The 26,814-nt window shown below is 51.8% G+C and overlaps 4 protein-coding genes across 8 annotated transcripts in view; 2 read left to right on the top strand and 2 right to left on the bottom strand.

The window, feature by feature from the left end:
• Positions 1–6: 6 nt before the first annotated feature.
• TPM2 (tropomyosin 2 (beta)) lies at positions 7–7,245 on the top strand. 4 transcript variants are annotated; one of them, XM_005883979.2, is made up of 9 exons: positions 7–125; positions 547–672; positions 3,504–3,637; positions 3,730–3,847; positions 3,944–4,014; positions 4,153–4,228; positions 4,723–4,785; positions 4,955–5,024; positions 7,096–7,245. In XM_005883979.2, the coding sequence occupies exons 1-9, from the start codon at positions 12–14 to the stop codon at positions 7,176–7,178; spliced, it is 855 nt and encodes a 284-aa protein (XP_005884041.1). In that variant the 5' UTR covers positions 7–11; the 3' UTR covers positions 7,179–7,245. The 4 variants fall into 4 exon arrangements, with proteins under 4 accessions (XP_005884041.1, XP_005884040.1, XP_005884042.1 ...); XM_005883978.2 differs by lacking the exon at positions 4,153–4,228 and adding an exon at positions 4,469–4,544; XM_005883980.2 differs by lacking the exon at positions 7,096–7,245 and adding an exon at positions 6,022–6,360.
• Positions 7,246–8,269: 1,024 nt separating this feature from the next.
• Positions 8,270–14,771, bottom strand: CA9 (carbonic anhydrase IX). Its single transcript, XM_005883982.2, has 11 exons — positions 13,625–14,771; positions 12,797–12,826; positions 12,386–12,556; positions 12,104–12,246; positions 11,920–12,012; positions 10,853–10,919; positions 9,604–9,761; positions 9,272–9,416; positions 9,119–9,145; positions 8,600–8,681; positions 8,270–8,466 (listed from the first exon to the last, which is right to left on the bottom strand). Exons 1-11 carry the CDS (start codon positions 13,944–13,946, stop codon positions 8,400–8,402), a joined length of 1,305 nt encoding a protein of 434 aa, XP_005884044.1. The 5' UTR covers positions 13,947–14,771; the 3' UTR covers positions 8,270–8,399.
• A 6,077-nt stretch (positions 14,772–20,848) lies between these two features.
• On the top strand, positions 20,849–24,225 carry ARHGEF39 (Rho guanine nucleotide exchange factor (GEF) 39). Of its 2 annotated transcripts, none has more exons than XM_014531493.1 (9): positions 20,849–21,220; positions 21,410–21,504; positions 21,746–21,866; positions 22,085–22,203; positions 22,695–22,765; positions 22,999–23,127; positions 23,269–23,498; positions 23,757–23,845; positions 24,028–24,225. In XM_014531493.1, the coding sequence occupies exons 1-9, from the start codon at positions 20,957–20,959 to the stop codon at positions 24,038–24,040; spliced, it is 1,131 nt and encodes a 376-aa protein (XP_014386979.1). In that variant the 5' UTR covers positions 20,849–20,956; the 3' UTR covers positions 24,041–24,225. The 2 variants fall into 2 exon arrangements, with proteins under 2 accessions (XP_014386979.1, XP_005884048.1); XM_005883986.2 differs by having other exon boundaries at positions 20,851–21,220; positions 24,025–24,225.
• A 403-nt stretch (positions 24,226–24,628) lies between these two features.
• The window catches only part of CCDC107 (coiled-coil domain containing 107), a 2,899-nt gene continuing 713 nt past the window's right edge, over positions 24,629–26,814 (bottom strand). Inside the window, exons 2-6 of the mRNA XM_014531458.1 lie at positions 26,706–26,813; positions 25,330–25,393; positions 25,150–25,240; positions 24,963–25,075; positions 24,629–24,881 (exon numbers count right to left, since the gene is read on the bottom strand). Coding sequence (XP_014386944.1) covers positions 24,634–24,881; positions 24,963–25,075; positions 25,150–25,240; positions 25,330–25,393; positions 26,706–26,813 — 624 coding nt within the window. The 3' untranslated portion in view covers positions 24,629–24,633. The remainder of the gene's footprint in view (positions 24,882–24,962; positions 25,076–25,149; positions 25,241–25,329; positions 25,394–26,705; position 26,814) is intronic.

Genomic DNA, 26,814 nt, shown 5'->3' on the forward strand with positions numbered 1-26,814 from the left:
CCACCGCAGCCATGGACGCCATCAAGAAGAAGATGCAGATGCTCAAGCTGGACAAGGAGAACGCCATCGACCGCGCTGAGCAGGCCGAGGCCGACAAGAAGCAAGCTGAGGACCGCTGCAAGCAGGTAGGGACCCAGGGCCTGGCCCTAGGGCGACCCCCTACCCCCACCCCCAACGAGGGTGGGGTAGGCTCTGCCCCGTGTCCCTTATCCTAGGGACTGCTCTCTGAGGCTCTCTCCCCGTCCAGTGCACCTTCATAGGACCCCTAGGGACCTAGCCAGAACCAGACTTCATCCTCCCCACCAGAGCCCGGGACCCACCGTCCCCCAATTCCCACGCCTGCCCTTGAAGAACAATGATGGGCCCTGCTTCTTGGGGCTGGAAACTCTCTCTAGCCACCCCCCCCCCCCCCCCCCAAAAATGGCTGCACTGTTTCTCCTCTGCTATCCCTCTTCCTCCCTGACAGCCTCTAAATTATCTTAGTACCCCCTCACACACCCTGCCTCCCCCGGGCCTGGGCCTGGCTGACCGGCACTCTCTCTCCAGCTGGAGGAGGAACAGCAGGCCCTCCAGAAGAAGCTGAAAGGGACAGAGGATGAGGTGGAAAAGTATTCAGAGGCAGTGAAGGACGCCCAGGAGAAACTGGAGCTGGCTGAGAAGAAGGCCACCGATGTGAGTGTGGACCTGGGGGGCGGAGGGGAGGGGGGAGTTTGCACACTGGGAGGGGTCCTGGACATGGGAATGAAGGGAGAGGGGACCTATATATCCCAGCACCAGGACAGAAATGTTTTCCCTCAGGAACCCGGGCCAGGGCAAGCTTGCACAAATAATCATAATCCCAGGCAGTGGGTAAATCAAAACCACCTACCACTTCCCCCAGAGGACGGAGCCTTGTAATTCCTTTTGGCTCCAGCTCTTTCGACGTACAGTGATCAAACAGTGAGTCATCGTGGGGGTGGGTGGTACAAGAATTCGCCATCCGCCTCCATTAATCCTGCAGCTGAAAATGGAGAGGAGACTACAGCTACACTGGTGGGGTGTGGGTCTAAGGTGCTGTTAGGCAGGGGGAGAAAGAGGAATCTGAAAGTGGGCCCTGACTTGAGTTACACTCCTGGGGGGGCATTAGAAATTCCCTGGCCCTGACCTCTGGCTCCGGTAGCCCTGCTGGGCACTGGGGCCCCTTATTTACCCTCATTAAGTTGTCAGCCTCGAGACCATGCCAGGCCACAGGGCAAAGGGACAGGGCCACAAATGCCAGGGCAGCTGCTTTGGCAGGCCTTGCTCACTCGGATGTCTCTGCCCACCCCACACTCTCTAACCAGACTTCTCTAGCCCCTGTCATTCCCAACCCCCACCTTGAGGTAAGAGAATAGCCGTAAGTCTTTGGACATGGTTACTTGTACCATTCTCTGCCTCAGTTTCCCCATTTGCCTTGTACCCAGGATTGTTCTAAGTTTAAGACGAGCCTATGGATGTGTTGGTGGGGTGGGGAGATTAGCATAAGCATGGTCTGAATGAGGGTTCAGAGATGGCATTACCGTTTGTGTTGACCATGATCCATGTTTCCCACTTCCCTCCCCCCATGCCCACCCTGACCTCCAACCTTTGGTTTTGGTTCTCCACCAGCCTTGGCACTTGGGAGGGAACTGACCCGCACGCAGCTGCTCGCAAAGACAACCCTGGGCATCTGATACTCTATAAATAACCAAGGCCCAGTGCAGCTGGAGGCAGGACTGGAAACTCAAGGAGCTGGGTGGGGGCTGGAGGGAAGGAGGGTGGACAGGGACAGAGCTGGGGAAGCTGGGCAGCAGTGCCAGGAGGAGAAAGGAAACTGCCCAAACTTATTTTGTGACCTTGAACACCACACGTGACTTACACAGTTCCTTCCTCCATTTCTCCCTTCTTTCCTGCTCCCTATTTGTCCAATGGCGACAGTAGTGCCGGTCTGTTGTTAGAAAGCAGCATCCATAACCAAGAGCTTGAAAAGCAGAAAATGGTAAATGTCCGTCCTGTCACGAGGACCCCAGGACTTCCCAGAGTTGTTTGTCACCCCACTATCATGAAGCGTTTTCCTTTCACAGTCTCATCTCTCTCTAGAGTCGCCCCCCCCCCCACCCCCATGTCATGCTTCCCAACCCCCAGTGCTGTTCCCAGAGTCCTCCCGCCTTGAGTCATCCAGCCCTGTGCCTACAATGGGCTCCTGTCACTGTAGGTGGCCTTCAGCACCTGGAGGACAAGCTACTACTTTCTATATATGGTGCTGTTTCCCTCGCCCTCGTACCACCAGGGCCTGCTTTCTACCCCCTCTGTCCCCAGTGCTGCACCCCCTCTCCCCTCTCACTTCTTCCCCTACACTGATCCTTTCTCCTCTCCAGTCTTAAATCTCAGGGTCCTTATGTCTTTGTGTCTGAGGAAGCACCAGGGATAACTAACGTTTATGGCGTGTGGACTCTGCTGGCAATGTGTTCACGTGCTTTTTGCATATTATTTTATTTCCCCAAATCATCAGAATTGCTTAGGAGCCTTAAAAAAATAAATAAAAATAGGATTTTCAAGTTCCTGCGCTGGAGATCTCAGTTTAGTGGATCTAGCAAGGAGCTAGAGAACCTGTTTTGTTATATAATCCCCAATTGTCCTGTTGATTAACAGTCTATGAAGAAGGATCTGCTATTGTCAACTCGGATTTTAAAAGGAGAAAACTGAGGCTTAGAGAGACTAAATAAGTTGCCCAAGATCACACAAGTGTTGAGTGGCTGAGCCGTGGCTCAAAGAGAACAGTCTAACTCAGAGCCGATACTCTTAATTCCAAACTAGACTGCTTCTCTCATTTTCTTTTGTTGGAGCCCTTCCTTCTTGCTCTGCCCTCTCTTTTCCTCAAGATATCAGCAGTTTCCATGGAACTTCTCCAGAACCTCCACGTTTTGCCTGTGTATTTTAGGATCAGTGTCTGAGTATCCGTCACTCACACTGCCCTTGCACTGCCCCCAGTTGCCTCCTCATCTTGCCAGGGAACCCCTTGCTACAGCTCTGGTGTCCCCATACAGGTCTGGCTTTCCTCCAGAGCCCCTTGCTGGGAGTCTGCCTGGCAACTGGTGACATCACTTGATCTTGATTCTATGATTGGCTATTTTTGGCAGCATTGCTGTTAAGTTGGCCTGATTCTTCCCCACTCCCTTACCTTGACCGGCCTTGCTGTGGAGTCAGGGCTGCCTCAGACCTGGTCCCAGCACTTGGAGTGTTCTCTGAGGGGACAGAGCTGCATGCCTAACTATGCTCAGTGCCTGCACTGGCCCTGTAGCAGAGAGTGGAGCTTGTCGAGGAATGCGTATTTGGGGCTGGAGCATAGAGTCTGGGCAGAAGATAGATGGTTGATTAGAGGGTAAAAAATAGGAAGACAGGAAGCCTAGGTTCTTTCTAATAAGAATCTTACCATCCTCTGGAGCCTCCCTGATCCTCATCCAAGGTAGACAAAGCCTGTCTGATCTCTCACCTTTGACCCATAGGCCGAGGCAGATGTGGCCTCCCTGAACCGCCGCATTCAGCTGGTAGAGGAGGAGCTGGACCGGGCGCAGGAGCGCCTCGCTACAGCCCTGCAAAAGCTGGAGGAGGCTGAGAAGGCAGCTGATGAGAGCGAGAGGTGGGCAGGGGGTCCTCAGGGTGGAGCCAGGGAAGGGGGATGGTCTCTCTGCTGGTCCTGACCCCAGCCTCACCCCTCTCTCTGCCTCACAGAGGAATGAAGGTCATTGAAAACCGAGCCATGAAGGATGAGGAAAAGATGGAGCTGCAGGAGATGCAGCTGAAGGAGGCCAAGCACATCGCTGAGGATTCAGATCGCAAATATGAGGAGGTGACAGCCCCGCTCCACTTCCTCTCACTCCCACGCTCCACACACCCCTAGTCATTCACCAGGGACCTATGCCTTCTTTCTCCTGCCTCACCTCAGGTGGCCAGGAAGCTGGTGATCCTGGAAGGAGAGCTGGAGCGCTCAGAAGAAAGAGCTGAGGTGGCTGAGAGGTAAGATTACCCTGGGGTGGGAGTGAAACTTAGCCTGAGCCGGTGACCATGGGCACTCTGCACAGTGGGAAAGCAGTTTCTCAGACTTGGGGCCCTAGGGACAGGTCCTGTCCTCTGACCCCTACCTGCTGCCCCCAGCCGAGCCAGGCAGCTGGAGGAGGAACTTCGAACCATGGACCAGGCCCTCAAGTCCCTGATGGCCTCAGAAGAGGAGGTAGTGACCTCTCTGGACCTTTCTGGGCAATAGCGCCTTCTCTCATCTCACCTTCCCCTCCATCTCAGGCTGCTCTCTCTCATCTGCTGGGGGTCGGGAAGGGCCAGGGGCCTCCGAACACTGCCTGCTGTCACTCTCACAACTTTGCTCTTCTCTTCTCTCCTCCCCCTCCCCCACTGTGCCTCCACTGTCTCCCCCCACTGTGCCCTCACACCCCACCCTGCCACACATCCCCTGCAGTAAATGTGGGGACCTAGAGGAGGAGCTGAAAATTGTTACCAACAACTTGAAATCCCTGGAAGCCCAAGCAGACAAGGTAGAGGGGGGTAGAGGGGCAGTGAGGATGGGGTCCTGCAGGGGAGGGAGGCGATGGGCCCAGGCAGGGTGGGGCTGGATGGTCCATGGAGACAAGATCATGAGTAGCCTGCGGGGCCCAGGAGAAATGAAGGATGTGTGGAGGCAATCTACTAATGGCATGTGTATGTCCCTAAAAGTATTCCACCAAAGAAGATAAATATGAAGAGGAGATCAAACTGCTGGAGGAGAAGCTAAAAGAGGTGAGCGTCCTTCCAGTCCCCACCTTCCCGTCAAGCCCCACAGTCCCTGGCAGAGACTGCCTGTAGCGGGGAGTCTGGAGACCGGGATCGAAGAAAAGGTTGCCTTAAGTGATAGTGTCTGGGAGGGCCTCATTTTCGGGTCATTTCCGCATCTTGCCTTTACTCCCAGGCTGAGACCCGAGCAGAGTTTGCCGAAAGGTCTGTGGCGAAGCTGGAGAAAACCATCGATGACCTGGAAGGTAAAGGAGGCCGCCCCTCCACCCCCAAACCGCACTCCCTGTGACTGTGAGCTCACCCCTTTTCCTCGCATCCCATTATACAGTATCTGTGACCGATAAACTAGGGCTGTACCACCTCAGACTCCACACACTCTGGTGCTCAGTGCCTGCCGTTTAAGTCCCCGTAACCAGCGACACCTCCAGTGCTTCTTAAACTTGAGCATCCCCCAGAGGTTTTAAAAGGCAGATTTCTGGGTCCTGCTCCGAAATGACTGCTGCCTTTGGGCTGGAGAATCTGTACGTCTAACAAGCTCTCTGGTAAAGCAGACGCTGCTGCTCGGTCCTCAGACCACACTTGGAGTAGCACTGATTTAGACCAGTCTGTCTCCAAGTGCAACACAGGGGAGCCATATCACAGAGACTTCTTTGTGACCTAGAGAGCTATTTGGTTTAACATCTAGGTTTGCAAGACAACACTGATGTAAAGTACTATTTTAAGCTAGATTTGGTGTAAACAATCATGCAGGTATTTGCTAGTCTATGGCTATTTCCCACTGTCACCAACATCGTGCCTAGAACTGACTTTCCTTCCGATTATACGATAACCCTTCACTTTCATAATTCCGGTTTCCCTTGTGTCCAGCCTTCTCAGGCAAGCCTCTGTTTTATCTCCAACTCTGTAAGACTTTAGGTCTTTCTGGCTTGAACTCTCTTCACTTGAAGCGAGCACTCCTGCTTGTCAAAAAGCACTGTGCCCCCAGGTCCCCAGAGGAGGCAGCAACTCCTGGCAGAAGAACCAATTTAGGGTACAGAGAAGGACAAGAGAGACAGGGGTACAGAGAAGGGAGGAGGGAGCCCTGAGGACTGACTAGCCTGCTCTCTGGCCTCTGTCTCTCACTCGTCTTTGCCCACCTCTCTCTGATTCTTGTTCTCTCTTTCCATTATCCTCTCTCCTGCCTTTCCTCTTCCCCTCTATTCCCTCTCCCCACACTCCCATCCATCCCTGGACCCCCTCCAGACGAAGTCTATGCGCAGAAGATGAAGTACAAGGCCATCAGCGAGGAGCTGGACAACGCACTCAATGACATCACCTCTCTCTGAGCCCCTCACCAGTGTGGCCCCCTCGGCCCCTTCTCTCCTCTCCTTTCTATTCTCTCTCTGAGGAGGGATCAGGCAGGAGGAGAAAAGTTGCCAACATTGCATAGCCAGGCCGGGCGCAGCCTGGGAGAGCACCCATCACACGTGCTGCCCACCCTGGCACTTGCTTCTTCCTTCTACCCATCACTCCACCCTCCACCCTCCGGCCTCTACCTCTCTCTGCTGCTTAATAAACTCAACTTGGTCTCCGTGCTGTTTTCCTGTCCTCCAGAGAGCACTTCCTTCCTTTTCCCCCACAAGAGCACTGCTGAGACCTTGGCTCTTACAGACACCCCAATCTTGTGACACCCACAAAGCTCTGTGGCCCACACCAAGATCCCCTCTGCATGTCACGCACAGTCTGTCACTGTCACTGCTGCATGTGGGCATGGTATGATTCCATCCATCACCCTGCGCTCCCGGTGCCTCTGCAGACCCAGGCCTGTCACTGACCTTGGAGCGCTGAGCTGGGCTTCCAGGATCTCAAGGAATGACCGGAAGGGAGATGGGGTGGGGAAGGGAGAGGAGTGGTAAGAAGGTTGTCAAAGGTCTGAGATGAAGTTTGGAAAAACGTTGGATGCCAGCAACGTGGGTTTTTCACTGCAGGTCTGTTCTCTGCCTCAAGTCTGTCTGTCTGTCTGTCCCTCTCTTTCCTGGCTCAGTCTTTGTCCTTCCTTCTGTTTCCAACTCTCCAGCCTCTCAAGAAGAATGGTAAATTAGTTTATGACTTCCCATCCCACCTCCATGACCCCAGAGTCTTGAGTGAGGCATCCATGTCTGTTCTGGTCAGTTCATCCATTTGCCCCTGCCATGGGGTCCCCAGATTCCTGAATGCTGTGTCTTCATGTGCCTCCAACCCACTCCATGTCTGTTTGTCACACCCCCTGTCCATGCTCCCCACGTCTGTCCCCTAGTGTCTCCCCTCCCCCTCCTCATGTGCTGCTTCCTCTCACAGAGACCTTGGCCAGTGCCAAGGAGGAGAACGTGGAGATTCACCAGACCCTCGACCAGACCCTGCTGGAACTCAACAACCTGTGAGGGTTGGCCCTGCCTCCAGCCAGGCTATAGTTGCCGCCCCAACCCAATAAAACTGACGTTACTGGCATCACAGGGCCCTCTCAGCCTTTCTTTGGTGTTGGCAATGGTGGTGGTAGTTTTCCAACGTGGAGAAGGCTGAGATGATGCCTGAGGGGAGCAATGGAGTCGGAAGGGCCCCTGAGGAGCAGGGCCAGGGTCTATGCTCTATGACGAGACTTCCTTTTTGATGGTGGGGGGCGGGGGGTCCGCTCATTTAGGAGGGGTGGCGAACAGGCTGTGTAGAGCAGAGAGGCCCAGAGGGCTGGGGTTACATTCTGGCCTTGACTCCCCAAAGGGCAAAGGAGCTGCTGTCAGCACCACTGCCCCATTCCAGCAGGTGCCTGAGCCAGGCAACATAAGCTGAAGACAAAACTGCAAAGCTACACAGAATTTACTTGAGCAGGAGAAAGCCCCAAAGCCTCAATGTGATTTTAAGCTTAGACGCTGAGCCTACCCTACTCCCAGTTACATACACTGGTCTACATACACATACATGTGCGTGCGCGTGCACACACACACACACACACACACACACGACCATTTCAACAACCTCAGTAATTTCTGCCCCCTTCCTGATAGCAGATGACCCCCCACCACCAAAGATGTTCACACCCTAATCTTGTGAAATGTGACTTTGCATGGGAAAGGGACCTTGTGAGTCAGCTAAGATGTTTGAGATGGGGCGGTCACCCTGGGTTATCTGAATAGGCCCCATGTAACCACCAGGGTCCTTAGAAGAGGGAGGCAAAAAGGTCAAAAGTGGATGCGGGAGATGTGACAATGGAGCAATGTGATGCAGGGGCCACAAGCCAAGGAATGTGTGGCTTCCAGAAGCTGAAAAGGGCAGGGAAACACTCTCTAATCAATGCCCAGGCCTGCCAACACCTGGACTTTAGCCCTTAAGATTCATTTTGGACTTCTCACCTCCAGAAGTCTAAGTGAATAAATTCACATTGCCATTGAGAGGGTGATAATTTGTTATAGCAGCAGTAGGAAATGGATAGACTATCCTGATTTGGGGAACAAAGCTACCTTCCACATATTTTATTAGAAACATTTATTTTAAAAAAATCTTTGGTGACTAAAAAGGAAGTGGTGTAATAGGCAGGACAGACCCAAGTCTCCAGCTCCCCTCAGATTCCTCTGGCTGGCTTCTCGGCACATTCTCCAAGTTCCAGGCCTCTAGGCCACAGTCTCGGTGACCTCTGCTGGATGGTAGCTAACGGTCCCTTTGGTCCCACTTGGATGTCTACACGACAGGGAAGCCTAATCAGAAAACTGGCCCAGGGCCAGCTCATTTGTGCAATTTGCATGAAGCTGTTCTGGACTCCACACAGGAAGTGGGGGTTGTGCCTGAGGGACAGGGTCAGTACAATACATACTTTTGCTGCCTTCTCATTTGCACAAGAAAGGCAAGGCTGGTCACAGCAAAGAGAATGCCAAAAACCAGGGCCAGGATGTCACCTGTAGGGAGAGGAGAGACTGCCTCAGGGTGTGAGAGCCAGTAGGGTCCCCTCAGGGCCTACTTCCCTATGCCTGTATCCCCAGCCCAGCCCTAAGTTCTCCAGCTGCCCCCAGCATATCAGAATCTAGAAGAGACCAGCAAAGGGATGGAGATGAATGGGGAAAATAACCACCTTTTTTTCTCCCTAAAAGTGAAGTAAAAGAGGTCATTTGGGAAAAAGACATGCTAGATTTTTGGAGCTTCATTCTGAACAACTCTTGCCGTGGGGGACAATAAAGGACCCCCCACCATGATCTGACACGCTATCCTGTTGGGTTTGGAGGTCTGTTCTGCAGAAAAGGAAGGGCAGTAGACGTGGTCCTGACTAGTCCCTGGGACTAAACTGTGCCAAGGGTTGTCCCCAGCGTCAGGAGCCAGAGGAGAGGCGCAGACTCACCAGCAGCGAGGCAGGAGTTCAGGTGGACTGAAGAGAAAAGGGAGACATTAGAGCCGGGGCTGTGACCACCAGTGACGGACAAATGAGGGCACAGGGGAGGATGCGAGACCTGGGCTGGGCAGCAGTGACATGGGGTACCAGACAAAGCCGCACCTGGCTGAACAGTCTCAACAGTCCGCTCCACTCCAGTAGGGAAGGAGGCCTCGATCGTTCGCCCATTCAGAGGCTGCGTGGCTCGGAAGTTCAGCTGTAGCCGAGAGCCCTCAGGTCCCCACAGGGAGTCAGAGAGGGTGTGGAGCTATGGAGGTCATTAGGCAGTGGAAGGAGGGCCCAAGACAAGGAAGCGGATCAGAGGCCTATTCACAGACAGTACCTCAGGTCTCCACGCTCCATGCCCCCTCTCTCCCATACCGCCCTTTCTTTATGCCTCCTCTTTCTACACCCCTTCCCCCACATCCCCACATCCCCACACGTTCCAGCCCCACCTGCTTAGCACTCAGTCTCACTGTCTGGTTGAAAACAGTCCAGATGACCCCTTGGGCACAGGGGGGTGTGGTCAGAGACCCCTCATATCGGAAGTAGCGGCTGAGATCCGAGGGCAGCAGTGCAGATACGTCCAGTCCTGGCACCAAAGTCTCTGAGTCTGCGGAGAGGACCTGTGCTGGAATCTCACCTAGATGGCCCCCCTCCAAAGCTCTGGGTATAGGGATAGGGAAACAGTTTCATATCGCGGAAGCCACGTTGACTCAGTTCCCTGAGACCACTTCTTCACTAAGTGCATCCCTTCCCCAAACTCAGCACAAGACAACTCAGGAGAAAGCGAAGGGCTCTGGAGCCGCGCACAGGGAGAGAATTGCGCCTTAGTTGCTCCCTCTGAGTCTTCATTCTCACTTTGCCTACTATGGTACATGCTGGACCACACAGTGAAGCTCAGAGAAAATAAAAAAAGGAAAATGAGCTGAATAACTTCTAAATAAATATAAATAACCATAAAAAAACACACACAAAAACTGAAAAAGCACAGCTCCTTGTATTTTAGCAAAACTTAACATCCAGCTGGGTGAGATTCAAAATGACCCAGAATGACTGAGAAGAAAAAGATTTCCAACGAAAGTATTTACATATTTAAAATATGTGATGCTTCCCCAGCCGGCATGGCTCAGTGGGTGAGCATTGACCTATGAACCAGGAGGAGGTCAAGGTTCGATTCCTGGTCAGGGCACATGCCCGGGTTTTAGGCTCAACCTCCAGTGTGGGGCGTGCAGGAGGCAGCCGATCAATGATTCTCTCTCATCATTGATGTTTCTATCTCTCTCTCTCCCTCTCCCTTCCTCTTTGACTTCCATAGCTCCACACCATCTCTGGCTCCCTGTGGGGACCTGAGGACTCTTGGCTACAAATGAACTTCCAAGCCATGCAGCCTTTCAATAAAAAATAATAAATAAATAAATATAAAAATATGTGATGCTTATGAAGAATAGATAGTTCTCAGAAAAATTTGAGCTCCCCAGACTCAACTCCAGAAGTTCCAAACACATTTTTGTTTTTGGTCTTATTTGGTTTTTGCCTTATTTTGGTTTTTTATTCAGTGTTTGGTTTTAAACCATAAAACCTGTGGGCGGAACTTTGCTTTTGCGTGTTTGCCTCTGTTCAACTTCATAGCTATTATCAAGATCATAGTCGTCCAGTTCACACATCAACCCTCTGCCTGTGGGAGAGAGCCCATCTGCATACCTTCCTCGGCGACTTCTTCCAAATGAGACAGCAGCTGCTCATAGGCGCTGTTTTCTTCTGGGCCTTCCTAGGAGATGACAGTGCAGGAAGGTAATACATGCATCTGGGCCATGTCTAGCGGCCTGAAGGTGAGGTGGGGTTCCCAGAGTCCTCCCTCATTTCTCAGCTCTGAGAATGCTGGGGGAAACACAAAATCTTAGGCATTATTACTCAGAGTTGACTTACTCTGCAAACTAACCCAACAAGCGCTGCAGGCTGGTTTGCAATAGCAAATCGGAAGAGGAGGTGGAGGAGGGTGGGTCACTAAGACACAAGGCCTTCATGACCTGGGCCCCACTCCTGAAAACCATAACGACCTTTGTACTCATGTTACCTCTACATTCACCTTAATAATTCATGTGATTGACTTGGAGCAAGGACATGTTCTTTCTGAGCCACTTCTCTGAACTTTGTACTTTGAGGTTGGCATTAAGGAGTCAGTTAGGGTGTGAATGAGCCTAGCACGTGTCTCAACGTCTCTTCATTTTACCAGCTTCCTCTAATCACTGTGTATGTAGCCTTAATCATTACAGGTCCAAAGAAAAGAGGTCACTGAATGTTCCTCTAGACTTGATTGCATTTCACAAAGGGGGTATTATTGTTATAGGGGCATTAAAGAAATCACTCCTCGTGATGTCCCCTTTATTGCATCTGTCATTCCCTGAGTGGGCCATATTCTGAGTCTTTGCACATACCATTTGCTCTGCATGAACATCTTTTCTTTCCCACTAGTGAAGTCTTCACGTTTCACCTCCTCCGAGAAGCCTTCCCTGACCACCTCTTTTACTCTGTCCTTGGTGTATGTCTACCTGTGGGCCGCCGTCACTGGCTGTGAACTCATAGAGACAAGGACCCACGGTTTCGAATCCTTTGTTAGGCCCAGTGCCTCCCTCACAGTGGCGTTGAATGAATGAACTAATGAGTGAATGAGGATAAGCAGGTGCCAGGGTGAGTGTGCTGGGATGGGGCAAATACACTGAGCCTGGGGGCATGGGGAGGACGGTGTGGGGGACGTCCAGGGCTCGTACCTGCAGAAAGGCGGCCAGCACGGCCAGGCCCCCTGGGCGCCCCAAGGCCTCCTCAACTTTGGCAAATGCAGTGCTGAGGTGAACCACGTGGATCTGGAGAGGACAGGAGGACAGGTGGTAGGAATGGGCAAGATTCGCTCGCCAGCGCCCCCCTTCGCCCCGCTGCAGACAGCTGCACGCTCACCTCGGCAGGGAAACGGTGGCCGCCAACCGTGTGCTCCGAGCCGGGGCGACCCGCAGACCCCCAGTGCAGATGCAACTGCAGGGCCCGGTACTCCCGCCCGGGACCCAGGGCCATCTCCAGCCCGGGAGGCAGAGTCAGCTGCACTGCGAGGGAGAGCCGGTGAGCCGGTGAGTGGGCTCAGCGCCCCGAGAGCCAGCCTCGTCCCCAAGCACGGCGGGGACTGTGCCCAGAGAACCAGGGAGCCCCGCCCCTTCCCTAAGGCTCCGCCCCGGCCCGCCTCACCGGTGTGGCCATTGTTTCGGAGGCGCAGTTCGGGGAGAGGCGGGAGCTCAAAGCCTAGGAGTTCCAGGGGTCCCAGGGCGGGGCAAAAAGCCGTGTGCTCCGGGCGGATGTCCACCGGGGACTGGAAGCGGCCGGCGCAGGTTGGGGACACCTGGGGCCAGGGCGGGTCGCCTGTGGTAGGAGTATGCACAGGAGTCTAGTGATAAGATCAGGAGCTTTGAGGGCAGTGGGATAGAAAAAGTGAGGAGGTGGAGTCTGAAGACACTGGGGCGGGAAATAGAAATCGGGTGTCGGGACGGGCAGATGTGGATGCGGTGGGTGGGACGCCCAGGACTAGAGTTATGGTTGGGGGTCAGATCAGCAGGCGTGGGTGCCCAGATGGGGTCTGTGCGGGCGGGGCGGTTGTCTCACCTCCATAGCGCCAATGACTGTGGTCATCCCCTGCATGAATGAGAAGGGTTAGGAGTGCGATCTTTGAGCCCAGACCCTCCCCGCTGGCCAGAACGAGGTGGGCGCCCCCACTAGCCGGGCTTCACAAACCCAGACGCCTTACAGAGGCATAGCAGGGAACAGAAATGCCTAAAGCTGAGATCCTAAGGGCCCTCCAGTTTGCAGCCACTGTGTTAGTAAAATGGGGGGGGGGGGGGGAAAAAAAAAGGTGTAAGAAAAGGGGGGGGGGGGGGGGGGCTCAGTCCCAGGCCCAAATCAGTAGAGCATCTTTCCTTTCTCCCTTACCTGTCCCTCCTCCCCACTCATCCCCCTTCCCTTTCTGGTCTCCAACTCTTTTCCCCAAGTTCCTGGCTTGAGAGTCAAGGTGCCAGGGCCCCTACTGGCTACTTCCTTCTTCCCAGGTCTGTTTCCTCACCTGCAAACTGAGGATGAGGTGACCTCCACAAGCCCTCCTGCGCTTCCCCCAGAGCCCCCCTCTTTCCTCTTCGCTCCCCTCATACACTTACTCCTCCCTACCTACGTTTTCTCTCTTTTCATGTTTCTAGTATCTTTCTCCTCTCCAACCTTCCCCTTTCGTTCCTACTATCTCTTTCCATCTGTGCCTCATTCCTGTCTCCCCACCATCCTCTTTTAGCTCTGAAAGGGGAAAGGGTCTGGTATCACCGGAACCCTGGGGTTGGGAAAGGAGCGGGCTCCTCTCCCCTGAACAATCCCTGCCTGGGCGGGAGTTTGGGGAAAGGAAGCACACACCTCCTGGAGCCTAGCTTTGGAGGGCTGACGACCACTTACCTTTGTTGTTCCTGTGAGTGTCCCCGGGAGCCGTAGTGGGTAGATCCTCTACCTTCAGAGAGTCCTCTTCTGCTTCAGTCTTCACTCCAGGCGTGTCCTCCTCTGCAGGCAGATCCTCTTCACTGGGCAGGTCCTCCTCGCCCAGTGGATCATCTTCCCCAGATGAATCTCCTCCCATGGAGGGAGTCCCCTGCATCCGGGATAGGCGCTGGGGATGGGTAGGTACCAAGAGCAGCAGTAACAGCAGCAGATGCACAGTGGGGCCTGGAGCAGGAGCTGAGATCTGCAGAGGGAGCCAGGGACTGGGGCCCAGGGGAGCCATGTGGCTGACTGTACGGTGTCCCAGACACGGTGTGTACGGGGTGTACGTGCATTGGAAACAGGAGCTGGGTGGGGGAGGAGCAAGCCTGGAGGGGAGCAGGCTGACTCACAGAGTTCCCTTTTGTAGAGATGGAGCCAAAGTCCCTCCGTTCTGCCTGGCCCTGTGCCCCCTCCTCCATACCATGGCCCGGATTGGGGTGGAGTGAGGGCAGGTGTGTGCGTAGGCACAAGGTTATCGGGGTCATGGTGTAAGCCTGGAACTTAAGGCACCACCTGGCACTGCGCAGGCTTCCCTGGCACCACCAGGCTGCCTGCCAGCCAGCCTCAGCTAACCCTGGCCTGCCTCCCAGCCCCAAGCAGGGAAGGGGAAAGACAGGGAGAGGGGAGCAGACCATGTGTGCATCCCCTGCCCAGCCAGGGAGCTGGTGAAGGGGTAGGGCAAGCTGCCGCAGGAGTTCTGGGAGGGGGGTGGATGGGTAGGTGGGGGGTTAATTTGAGTATGAATGGAAAACAGTATTTGTATGAGAGGGACTCTGATGGGTATAAAGTAAATTTGTTTTTCATCATATTACACCTCTGCTCAAAAACTTTCATTGACTTCCTACGGTCTATCAAAGTATCTTCCATCTGCCCATCTTCTCTCTCTAGTTGACTTCCACATCCCTGCAAAATCTTACCCAAGATACCTTCCCATCTCATTTCTTCCTACTGTCCATCATATTCCAGCCAAATTAAACCGTTCATTTTTTCCCAAAATGACCGCCTTCCTTCATATAGTTCTCACTACTGGGAATGCCTGCCATTCACGCTTTAAAAAAAATTTTTTAATTGATTTTTAAAAAATATGTCATTGATTTTTTAGAGAGAGAGGAAGGGAGATAGAACCATCCACGAGAGAGAATCATTGATCGGCTATCTCCTGTATGCCCCCTATTGGGAATCAAGCCCGCAACCCAGGCATGTGCCCTGACTGGGAATCAAACCGGCAACCTTCAAGTGCACCAGGAGATGCTCAAACAACTGAGCCACACTGGCCAGGGCAGCCATTCACTCTTATAGGTAACAAATATTGATTTAGCATATAACATATGTCAGGCACTGGGCTAGAAGTATGACTAAGACACAGCTGCTGTCCTGAGGAGCTCATGTCCAGGGAGTGAGAGCAAACACTACCACAAGATTTAGGGGAGAGAGATGGATTCTGCCTCAGAAGGTAATGCAGAAGTAGGAAGATTCGGTCAGGGCTGTGAAGAAGTAGAAGTTCAATTCGGTAATAACGATGGGGAGGATGGTATTCTGGGCAAAGGGGAGGAGGCATCAAATATTTTGGGAGAATGACAGAATGCAATTCCCATATTAGGTCATGTTGAGGACTGGTGTGGAGCATGGATTGGAGGGGGAGAGTGGGTGCTAGGAGACAAATGAGAGGACCCCAATATGGGCTTGGGGTTCCCAGTCTCTGCCTACTCATTTAACGAACATTTATTGACCCTCCTCCAATCCTCCAGGTACTGTTCTAGGCCCTAGGGATACAGCATTGGACTGGAAACAGCCTCTACTGTTCTGTAGCTCACACTGTAGTAAGGCCCCTATGGCTTCAACAAAGCAAATCAGAGTAAGGCCATCACAGGAGGTTGATATCTGAAATTAACATTCGGTAGGTATTGTGCATCTGTGTGATTGTAAAAGGTAATTAAATATATTGAAATATTTCTAATTCTGTTGGTAACTAGCCCCTCACTCCAGAGTGCTCCTGCTACCCCAACTCCTTCCTGGGGACTCTCCCAACCCCCTCATGACCTCTTATCACAGCAGGGCTCCAGAACCCACTAGAATGCCTGAGCCAGCTTCCACTCAGATGGATCAGTGTTTGTGCACACACTACCATGTTAAATAGTTTTACTATCTCCCCTGTCTAAATCCCTTCTATTATTCAAGGCTCAGCTCAAAGGCCACTTCTTCCAGGAAGTCTTTCTTGATTAACTCTGCACTAAAGGAAGAGATTTCTGGTGCCTCAGCCACCACAGCCTGCCCTCGCTAATAACCTTGCCCACCATCTTATTCATATTAAGATGATTTATGATGCTTTATCTGTTCTAATACCTTAGCTCCATAAAGGCAGGGTTCAGTATTTGATTGATTGAGTCATTCTTTTATTCAATAGTCATTATTGAGCATTTTTCTCTCTGCAGATCACCTTGCCTGGACTTGAGAAAACCAAATTGACTAAGCTGACTTCCTTGCCCTCAGGGAAAGGAGCTCTTCGTCAATAACCTGTGCATGTTGAACCGCAACTGTTCCAGGAACATGATACCACATTTTTTTTTTTAATTTTGGAAGGCATTTTGGGGGTCAGAGGAGCTTAGCTAAAGGAGCTAAGTTCTATGGTCTTAAGTCTAAGGCCTTAGGCTCTCCTCGTCCCCAGGATCTCATGCTTTTTATGATACCACATTTTTATGGCACCCCATTTTATGCCTTGTCAGAGTGACTGCTATACTGTATACCAAAAGCTTACATGGCTGAACAACAGCTGTTCTTGAAGCAGTCATTTTAGAAAGTAATTAGTCTAACCATCTAGATTGCCATTTCTGGAGCCAAATTAAGAGCCCTCCATCGATGGCAATTTGATCCAGTGTGCACATTGGATGGTCACCTCATTGACTTGGTCAGCTGTGTTGTCAGCACCCTGGTTGGCCCCTGATACATGGGAGGCCCATGGGAATATCTAAATTGAATGGACCTGGACAAGATGGAGTGTGGAAACAAGTAATCTAGTTGAGGCGGAGAGGTTCTGGGAAGCACAGGAGACAGAAACACCATGCTAACTGGAGTCTGGGGTCCTTACGTCTGGACATCTTTCTTCAACACTAACCCCAGCTTTATTTCATTTTCCCCCTTTCCAAATAGTCTGAATGTTTCCATCTTTTTCCTTTTTAGGTCTCTGTCAGGATCTCTTTGCATATTTCTCTGTGCCATTCTGTGTGTCCACACATCTCCCTGCCCTCTCTGCTGCTCTCTCTCAGTAGTTCAGAGTCCAGAGCTGTGTCCAGGTGCAGATCTCTCTTTGTTATAGCTCCCTGACTTTCCCAATGCCATTCTGCATGGTGCTGCCTCTCTCTTGAGTTCCCTGTCTCTGTGTGTGACTGTGTCTTTGGTCTGGGTGGGGAATGTGGACTGTGACCTGGGATCGTACCTTCCCAGCTGGGAGTCTGCCAAACTCCAAAACAAGTTTGAGCTCCCAGAGTCTTGTTCCCTGAGCCTCCCCAGGTTGGGACAGAGTGTACTCAGGACTGATCGACTGGGGCACCCCCCCCCCCCCCCCCCGACCTGGTGCACAACCTTAGTTAAGGCCAAGTGTTCGGTCATTAGGGTCTGTTCGCAAGGAGGGAGCTACTCGCTGGTGGGAGGAGGAAAAGCCTCCCGCTCCCGGCCATGGATTAGAAGCAGAGACAGATCAAAGCCCTCTGGGGCCTTGAGGCCGCCGACCTCATCACCTGTGTGATTTCATAGGACTTCTGTGACAAACTACCGCCAACTGGGTGGCTCAGAACAACAGAATTTCTCTCTCTCGGGAAGCCAGAAATCCGAAATCAAAGTGTTGGCAGGGCCCTGCTCCTTCTGAAAGCTTTAGAGCCTCTTCTAGCTTCTGGCGGCTCCAGGAATTCCGTGGCTTGCGGCTGCATAACTCCAATCACTGCCTCCAACTTCACAGGGCCTTCTCCCTGTCTCCCCACTGGTGCCTCTTTTAGGAACACGTCATTGGCTAGGGTCCACCAAGGTAACCCAGAATGATCGTATTTCAAGATTTTTAGCTTAATTACATCTGCAAAGACCCCTTTTTCAAATAAGTTCATCATCACAGGCTGCTGGGGTTAGGGTATGGACATATCTTTATGGGGACCACCATTTAGCCCACTATGACATTAGCCATTTAGAACTGATATTAGCCATTTTTAGCACAGGATGAGAAGAAATGGGTTGGTGTTGGGAAGTCTCATGCCTTCTGCCCTCATCCCTCTTCATAGTCTTTGTAGGCAGTTTCTTCCACTTCCATGGTTTCTACAAGGTCATGACAGACAAGTATCCCGGGGTTGGACTCTCTTCTCCACATCAGATCCATAAGCACCTGCCTAATTAACATCCTACATCCTTGGTGATATTATTGAGTTGCTGGATTAAGCTAACCCTACCTGCATCTGGACTTTTCAGTTGCATAAGCTAATAAAATATCTTATCGTTTAGCCACTTTGAGTTTACTATTACTTATGACATAGTCTTGCTGGTATAAATTCCCTCCATGGCTTGGCCTCTCTCCAGTCTCCTTTTTCATCACTCTCTCCTTTGCAATCTATGCTCTAATCTTACTGAACTTCTAGCAGTTCCTTGAATGCACTGTGTGTGTGTTATCTCCAAACTTGGTTCATGCTGTTTGTCTCTCTCACCTCTACTCTACTGCCAACCCTGCCCCACCAGGTTTTGCTCATCCTTCAGGTATCAATTCACATTGTTACTTCCTCCAAGAAGCCTTCCCTGACTCCTAGATGGGGTCACTCCTGCCTGCATAAAAGCCTATACATCTTTTGTAATGTTTATCTCACTTTATGGCGACTCCTTATCATGTCTGCCATGCTAGCCTCCCAGCATCAATAACAGCAGAGGCCGTATTTCATTATCCATTGTTTCATCTCCATGCCTAGCACAGGATGTGGCATATAAGAGGCATTTAACTCTTGTGCAATAACTGATAATTATTGTTCAAAGCATCACTAGGGCTTCTCCAGCATCCAGTGAGTTGAAAGCAGAGGTTGAGGGTAATTAAAGAATAGAGAGGTGGTGGCTGCCTTCTGACCTTCTCCCACTGGTCCTGCCTTCCTTTGGCTTTGGGGATTGAGTTGGGAGTAGAGAGTCTGTCTGTTCCAGGTAGACTTTGGGGTGTGCCTGACTTGCTCTGGGGGAGACGTGGTCTCCAGGAAATCAGTTGTCTCTAATTATACTCAGTGTGTCTTCTCGACATTTCCCTCTTCTTCCTCCCCTGCTTGAGCTCACAGTAGGCTCTATAAAGCACCCTCACACACTGGCAGCACACCCAAACTCACCCACCACCACTGCACCCCAAGGTGCTGTGCTGTGTTCTCATCAACTGGGCTCACGTGATACCAGTCACCATGGGAATATCTGTCCCCGTCCTCACTTGAGATCTTAGTGCAAACCGTCCCACATTCTCCTGAGACCAGGCTTCCCACTATACGGTCTCACCAGTCTCCTTGGAATCCATTCCAAGGTACAGTCTGACCCAAACTCTCTCTTTCCTCCACCAAGCCCATCAAGCTGTTTCTCCCTGATCTAAGACCAGCATTTTTCCTTTCTTGGAATTTTTAGAATGTCAGAGAGCTAGAGGAGACCTCAGGTCCCTGACAGTAACCTGGTTCTTGGCGTGGGGCCCAGATTCCTAGGAATCCAGGATAATAGGCATGGGGGTCCAAAGTCTATCTAAAACCTGAGTTTTTAATATATTTTTTTTCTGATTACAAAGTAATGCATGCACGCTCAAGCAGAAAACCTAGGAAGGCAGAAAAGTCCTATTCACCCCTTTAATCTCAATGATCCAGGACCTGGCACTGAGTAGGTGCTTAATAAATATCTGTTGAATGAATTATTCTCAATCTCATCACCAGAGATAAAAACCACTGTTTTATCCTAGTCATATATATTATACATAAATAAAATCATCTTGTGCAACCAGCTGTATAGTCTGCTTTTTTCTCTCAGTAATACACTATGTACCTTTCCCCATATTGATAGCTTTTTAACATCATTTTAATGCTTTCATATTATTCCTTCAAATGGCTGTACCACATTTTTCCTAGCCAATTTACTACCTTTGGACATTTAGGTTATCTGTTGTTACAATGTTGTGCTTCACATCTTGGCACATATAATTTTGTCCACATATCTACTTCTTTTTTTTTTTTAATATATTTTATTGATTTTTTACAGAGAGGAAGGGAGAGAGATAGAGAGTTAGAAACATCGTTCAGCTGCCTCCTGCACATCTCCCACCGGGGATATGCCCGCAACCAAGGCACATGCCCTTGACCGGAATCAAACCCGGGACCTTTCAGTCCGCAGGTCAACGCTCTATCCACTGAGCCAAACCGGTTTTCGGCCATATCTACTTCTTTAGAATGCACTGCTAGGCAATAAGAGAGGCACACTTTAAAGTTTCGAATATATACTGACAACGGCACTGCCAATTGACCCTCCAGAGCTAAAAAAGGAAAATCTGGTACACTAGGTATCACAGGCTAATCAACTGCAGGCTTTTGCCTTTAGCCATAATTAAGCAATTCAGAACCATTGTGTTCGTTATTGACACCTGCTGACTGGAAGCTAACTGGCCGTAAGTTTTGGAATAAGAAACAAAGTTAGTAACTTAAAACCTATAAACTTTCTTAAAAAATATATTTATTGATTTTAGAGAGTAAGGGGGAGAGATAGAAACATCAATGAAGAGAGAGAATCACTGATTGGCTGCCTCCTGCACACCCCACACTAGGGTTGAGCCTGCAACCCGTGCCCAAACCGTGACCTCCTGGTTCATAGGTAGACACTCAACCACTGAGCCACGCCGGCCGGGCAAAACCTATAAAGTTTTGTCCAGAGGCCAAAATATTTCAAACTTTTTGACTTGTGAGAGTTCCTAATTGTAAAGAAGCATTGGAAACGACTGAACCCCAGCGTCTGGCATGGGCCCCTTACCGAAGATGTACTGTAACTATTGCGCCTTTCCCAATTCTACCGATAGGACACAGGCCCTGCCAGTGTCTGCACCCCGAAGTCAGCTGGCTCAAAGTCTAGGCTAGGCTGCTGCCCAAATTAGATCCACTCAGGAGAGTCACTCACCTGCCCCACTCGGCTGTACTCCGACGGACGTCACGTACCTACAGCGCCGCCCTGGCGGTGGGGCGAGGCCCTAGCGGAGACGAGACGCTGCTTGGCAGGCCGCCGCGCATGCTCCGTCCTGCGCGTAGCCTCCCGGCGCCAGGGGGCGCGCTCCTCCACGCTGCCCCGCCCCTGAGCGGTTGGCATTTGAATCTCCGCGGGCTGTGGCCGGAAATGTCCACGGGTCAGCTAGTCATGGAGAACCCGGGCCCCAGGGCCCGGTGCCCCGTGCAAGAGCAGCGTGCCCGTTGGGAGCGGAAACGCGCCTGCACCGCCCGGGAACTGCTGGAGACCGAGCGGCGCTACCAGGAGCAGCTGGGGCTGGTGGCCACGGTGGGGGCCCCGAGTGTCCTCTCGAACGGGGCGGGGAGCCCAGGGTGTGGGAGGGGAGCCCAGGGTGTGGGAGGGCCTCTGCGAGGTCGGCGATCCCGAGGACGGGGTCTTGCTCTGTCCTCCTGCACTGGGGGCCGGGCAGACTTTTGCACATTCCAGCCGCGCCTTGGCGGTGTTCTCTCTCCGCAGTACTTCCTGGGGATTCTGAGAGCCAAGGGCACCCTGCGACCACCGGAGCGCCAGGCCCTGTTTGGGCCCTGGGAGCTCATTTACGGCGCCAGCCAGTGAGTGGAAGGGGCGTGGGGAGAGGGAAGGAGGGGGCGCCTCGGCTTCTGGCACCGCACCGAGAGATCCAGGTTCATATTCCGAGCATGGCAGTGGCCTCACCTGTGGTCTTGGCCCAGTGCCCCAGTTCTCCATCTGTAAAATGGGGTAACAGCACTACCCATGGGTCAGGGGTAAAGGAATGAAATGCGGTGCTTGGGCAGTTCTTTGGCAGCTCTGTTATTGTCCCCACCCACGCAGAGAGCTGCTTCCCTACCTGGAAGGAGGGCACTGGGGGCAGGGGCTGGAGGGCTTCTGCCCCCACCTGGAGCTCTACACCCAATTTGCTGCCAACGCAGAGAGGTCCCAGACCACCCTGCAGGTAACTTGAAGGTGACCTCAAGTCCTTCCTCTCCTGCCCAATACATTTCTTCTCCATCTGTCCCTGCATGTGCACAGTTCTGTGCTAAGTTCCCTGTAGGGAGACAGGGGTTCTCTCAGGAGCACACAGCTTGCTGAGGGCTGGGGATGTGTACGCAGGTGAATACAATGTAAGGAGTGGCTTCTCCCTCTGCTGCCAACCCTCTCCCCTCACTCCAGGAACAACTAAAGAAAAGCAAGCGTTTCCGGAGGTTCGTGAGGCTTCAGGAAGGCCGCCCTGAGTTTGGGGGCCTTCAGCTCCAGGACCTGCTCCCTTTGCCTCTGCAGAGGCTTCAGCAGTGAGTGAACTCTCCCTGACTCAGCCAGCTTCTCTTTCCTGAGTCCCTCACCTTTGTGGGACTCATGGGGTCTGTCCCAATGCCTCTCTCCTGGGACAAATTGCTCCTAAAATCCTTTTTGCAAGAGTAGACGAGAATCCACTGGAGTACCTGGAGTCTGCAGCCTCAGGCCCTTAGCTGGGACTGTGGAACTCTACGTTGAAGCTCGGGGGCTTGTAACGGGCTAGTGGCACGGTATTTGGAAGAGTTTGCTGAGATGAGAGCCTGGTCCAGTTTAGAATTTCTGAAGAGTCTGCCCCTGACTCTTCCATGTGGGATGGGAAAGGGTGATGTGGTGTGAGCCCAGGTTTTGAAAGAGGGGATACCAAGCCAGAGCAGATCTTTCCTGGCTTTGCAGTGGAAGTACGTGTAAGGGGTTATGAGTGTGTCAGGCAGAGGGAATTTTTCCCAGCTCTACGTCCCCTCATAGACTTCCACCTGTCTAATTCTAGGTATGAAAATCTCGTTGTTGCTTTGGCTGAAAACACAAGTCCCAACAGCCCTGACCACCAACAGCTCACACGTATGTTCTTGCTCTGCCAAAACTCAGAGACAGAAGGCTGCCTTTCTTGTATCCCTTTTGGGTTGTGACCTCCAACAATGTCTGGTATGACCCTGTCTTCCTTTGACATGTACGTGATGTTCCGTTGTCCTGCCTGCTCTTCAACAAGTTAGACCCTAACCCTGGGTCCCTAGGGAGTAGCCAGTCCCCAGAGTCACAGATGTGCTGGGAATGGGGTTGGGCTGTTATTCCAGGGGCTGCGCGGCTGATAAGTGAGACTGCCCAGAGAGTTCACACCATTGGTCAGAAACAGAAGAATGACCAGCACCTCCGGCGTGTGCAGGTCCTTCTCAGCGGCCGCCAGGCAAAGGGGCTCACCTCAGGTAGTCTGCATCCTTCCCCCTAAGCCTTCAATCTGCCCTTTTCTTACTCACATACCCAGTTTCCTCAGCCTCCCTTTTCTTTTATGCCCTCGGAGCATGGTCCTGGAGTTGCATCAGAATAACAGCTCTCCCATCCCCCAGGTCGCTGGTTCCTACGCCAGGGCTGGCTGTTGGTGGTGCCTCCCCGTGGGGAACCTCGGCCCCGAATGTTCTTCCTGTTCTCTGACGTGCTTGTCCTGGCCAAGCCTCGACCCCCATTGCACCTGCTGCAGAGTGGCACCTTTCTCTGCCGGGCCGTCTACCCCATGGCCCAGTGTCAACTCCAAAGGGTCTTTGGACACTCGGGGGGCCCTTGTGGTGGACTGCTCAGTGTAAGTAATAAGATGGGGGTCCTAGGTCAGGTAGGAGAGGCCGAACATATGCCTCAAATACCTATGCCCCCGTTTATCTCCTTGGCCTGGACCCTTTTCTTAGGAATTGGGCCAGCTACATTGAGAGAGCATAACTGGGTCTTTGGGTTCATATCTAGTTCTTACATGAGTCCTGAACGACCCCCATGGGAGCAGCAAGGCCTTGAGCTTTAGCCTGGACCTTTCTGAGCCATGCTTTAAGAGGTGGTCTCTCCCCAGCTGTCCTTTCCTCATGAGAAGCTGCTGCTGATGTCCACGGACCGGGAGGAGCTGCTGCGCTGGTACCACAGTCTGACTTTGGCCATCAGGTAGGTTGTCTCTTTCCTTGGTAAGTGTTGTGATGAGGCCCAGGAGCAGGAGATGAGCAGTTCTGGTCCTGTCTCATGTCCTACATCTGTGGGACACCACCCCACCACCCCTATCCCCTAGTTGATGAGAGTATGAATAGCATGCTCATGCCAATACCTGAACTGTCTTCTCTCCACAGCAGCCAGAAGAACTAGAAGAATCTTATGAATTCCAGGACCCAAGATACTTCAGGGATAGGTCAGGGTCAGGAGCACAAAACTAAACAAAACACAGAACCCTTCCTGGTTTGAGAAGGGTCACTTTGTGTTTGCCTGGGACTGGGTTATTTGACCAGCTCTTAAGAATCAGGAAACCAAGACTGACCCATTTGAACCTCCACTGAACCAGCCCCTCCAGCACAGAAGAGGGGATTTGGGGCTGACGAGCTTGGTGCTATGTCTATGGCCAGTCGTTTATCAAGGCTATGGCTTTGCAAATGTGGCTATTTTTATAGTTTTATTTTCCCACTGGATTTAAGTAAAGTTTTTTTTGTTTTTTTGGAAAGGCCTGTTTCAGCTGTGTGATATGAGAAGAGGGAAGTTTGTGCCTGGAGGCTGGCATGACGGGGCCTCAGGAGTACAAGGAAAGGAACTGGAGCTCCCTCTATCTCCTCGGCTCTCACACTGGGAGGCAGCATCTTTTTGCCCTAATAAGGGAAGCTTTCCAAGAAGGGCCAGTTGTTCTTAGGCACCTAGTATGGGTGTGTGTGTGACCAGCTGGAATGGAAAAAGCACACAGGAGCATCCAATCACAAGAACAGACTTGGTTTTACTAAGCCTTCAGCTGTCGTCCCTCCTTCCCAGAGGGGGCTGGGACTGGGGCCCTTTGCCACAGCCTTGCTGCATCTTCTCCTTAGCCCCTGCTCCACTCCCCACGGAGTAGCTAGGTTCCTTGTCTCTGTGCTCCAGTGTAGGGGCTCTTCCCAAGACTGACTGTCACCAGCGTCCTCCTCCTCCTCCTTCATGCATGAGTCCTCAGGAAAGGGCATGCTCGCCTCTGTGAGGGGAAGATCAGGTATGTCCCAGTTTCTGACACTTTGTCTCTACCGCCACCAGACTTTCAACCCCAGCCTGTTACCTGGTTCTGGAACCTCCACATCCTTGCTGGGCTTGTTCTTTTGTAGCAGCTGGTGGATGGTGTGTAACTTCATGTTCAGAAGCTCCTGCTGTGCTCCAGCCAGGGTAGTCACCCTGTGGATAGGTCCCCTCAGAGGCTGCCCAGTCTATGTCCCCACTTCTCACCTGCCACACACTGCTCTCCTTACCGCTCAAAAAGGGGGTCCAGCTGGGCCATCAGATTGTTCAGGTGTTGTTCCGTCTGGGCCAGCTGTTGTGTCAACTGGGCCAGCTGTTGCTCTGGAGGTAAGGGAGAGAAGAAGAGCAATGGTTAGTCACCTTCTGCTGTCCCCTAACTCCCTACCAAGCAAGACGCCTGCAAAACCCACCTGACTGCAATGATTCCTTCTTGCCTGCTTCTTCTTGGAGAACAGGAGCCTCCTTTTTCTCCTGCTGCAGAAGGAAATGGAGATACTGCAACAAGGCCCCACCCCTGTCTCCAAAGCCAGTAAGAGGAGGAGGAGAATTGAGGTAGAGAAAACTATTGGATTTTCACCTCAGAGAATCACAATCCCATCTAGTCCAGCTCCTCATCCAGGACATGAAGCAGCCAGTCAGTACGCCCTCACAAGTGGACATTCAGTCTACTCTAACACCTCCTGGAAGAGACAGCTCCCTCCAGGTTGATAAAGCTCTGGTTGTTAGTTTATATACAAAGCCAAAAACTGTCCTTCATGTATCTTTTCATTGTGCTGATAAGAGCCTTCCAAAATCATGTCTTTTTAACATGATAGCCCCTTGGGGATTTGACAACAATGGTCATTCCCCCCCACCCCTGCCCCCTCTCACTTCCCTACGTCCTCTCTGGTTTAATATCACCAATCTTTTCCAGTCAGTGCTCATTTGACATGACTTTCTCTGGTTGCTTTACTGAATTTGAGCTTTTAAATCAGTGCCCCAAAGAGAATAAAGTTTTCTCCAGGAATGTTCCGATCATAAGATAACGCACAGTACTTATTTAGGAAATGGGTTGTCACATCACACAAATGAACTTCATTAGCCAAACAATGAACTGTTGCTGTTATGTTTCTTCTGGACTATACTTGGGTCCAAGAATAGAATTTATCTGTCCTCTTTGAATTTCATCATTGAACTCAGTCCTTTATCCTAGCTTGTCAAGTCTATTTGGGATCGTGATCAGCTGTCCCTTCTAGTTTTACATCATCTCTAAATTGCTCTGGAGCTATTTCCCAATGCAATTGAGTGATAGGGCCAGGGCTGAATATACAGCCCTGGGAGGTACTACTTTCCATTTCAACAGTTTCAATCCACCAAAATGTACTGTCAATTCATATTTCAGGGCCTCGTTCCCAAGAACATGAGCCTGCTTGGTACCTTGAACTCAAAAAACACTGACTACCGTAACCAACCTCTTGTGCCAAGGTTGGAATCTCACCAGGAACTCCACACTCGCTGGGTTCAAATCCCAGCTCCACTAGTTACTAGCTCTGACCTTGAGCAAGTCACTTAATCTCTTCATTGGCTTGTTGCGAAGACTACATGTGATATTTATTATTTACAATTTACCATGTGCCCTTCACATCCGTTGCCTCGCTGGATGCTCAAAATGACCCCGTAATGTTGGAAAGCCAAGGAACTATTGTTCATTTCATAGAACGACCGGAAGATGTCTTTTGTTCTTGGTACCCTAACGCCCCCCTGGGAAATTCAGGCCCAGGGCATCCCCACCACGGTCTTCCCGCACCTGCAAACACTTATAGAGCACGAAAGCCACGACCGCCGCGGTGTACAGCGCCCCCAGAGGCAACGCCCGGGCCCGCTCCTGCTGGTCCTTGGGCGGCGGCGGCCGCCGG

This window comes from Myotis brandtii, unplaced genomic scaffold (assembly GCF_000412655.1).
Source record: "Myotis brandtii unplaced genomic scaffold, ASM41265v1 scaffold806, whole genome shotgun sequence".
In the NCBI taxonomy this organism is placed as follows: domain Eukaryota; kingdom Metazoa; phylum Chordata; class Mammalia; order Chiroptera; family Vespertilionidae; genus Myotis; species Myotis brandtii.

What these genes read in the sequence shown, in the direction of transcription:
- TPM2 (XM_005883979.2), top strand. Translation starts at nt 12, where the DNA reads ATGGACGCCATCAAGAAGAAGATGCAGATGCTCAAGCTGGACAAGGAG. An exon ending in CAGATCGCAAATATGAGGAG is followed by an intron (nt 3,848 to 3,943) that starts GTGACAGCCCCG and finishes GCCTCACCTCAG; the next exon opens with GTGGCCAGGAAGCTGGTGAT. An exon ending in AACCATCGATGACCTGGAAG is followed by an intron (nt 5,025 to 7,095) that starts GTAAAGGAGGCC and finishes TTCCTCTCACAG; the next exon opens with AGACCTTGGCCAGTGCCAAG.
- CA9 (XM_005883982.2), bottom strand. Translation starts at nt 13,946, where the DNA reads ATGGCTCCCCTGGGCCCCAGTCCCTGGCTCCCTCTGCAGATCTCAGCT. An exon ending in CACTCACAGGAACAACAAAG is followed by an intron (nt 12,827 to 13,624) that starts GTAAGTGGTCGT and finishes TCATTCATGCAG; the next exon opens with GGGATGACCACAGTCATTGG. An exon ending in GGAAGAAGTCGCCGAGGAAG is followed by an intron (nt 9,762 to 10,852) that starts GTATGCAGATGG and finishes TCCTCTCCGCAG; the next exon opens with ACTCAGAGACTTTGGTGCCA.
- ARHGEF39 (XM_005883986.2), top strand. Translation starts at nt 20,957, where the DNA reads ATGCTCCGTCCTGCGCGTAGCCTCCCGGCGCCAGGGGGCGCGCTCCTC. An exon ending in CCTCTGCAGAGGCTTCAGCA is followed by an intron (nt 22,204 to 22,694) that starts GTGAGTGAACTC and finishes GTCTAATTCTAG; the next exon opens with GTATGAAAATCTCGTTGTTG. An exon ending in CTTGTGGTGGACTGCTCAGT is followed by an intron (nt 23,499 to 23,756) that starts GTAAGTAATAAG and finishes GTCTCTCCCCAG; the next exon opens with CTGTCCTTTCCTCATGAGAA.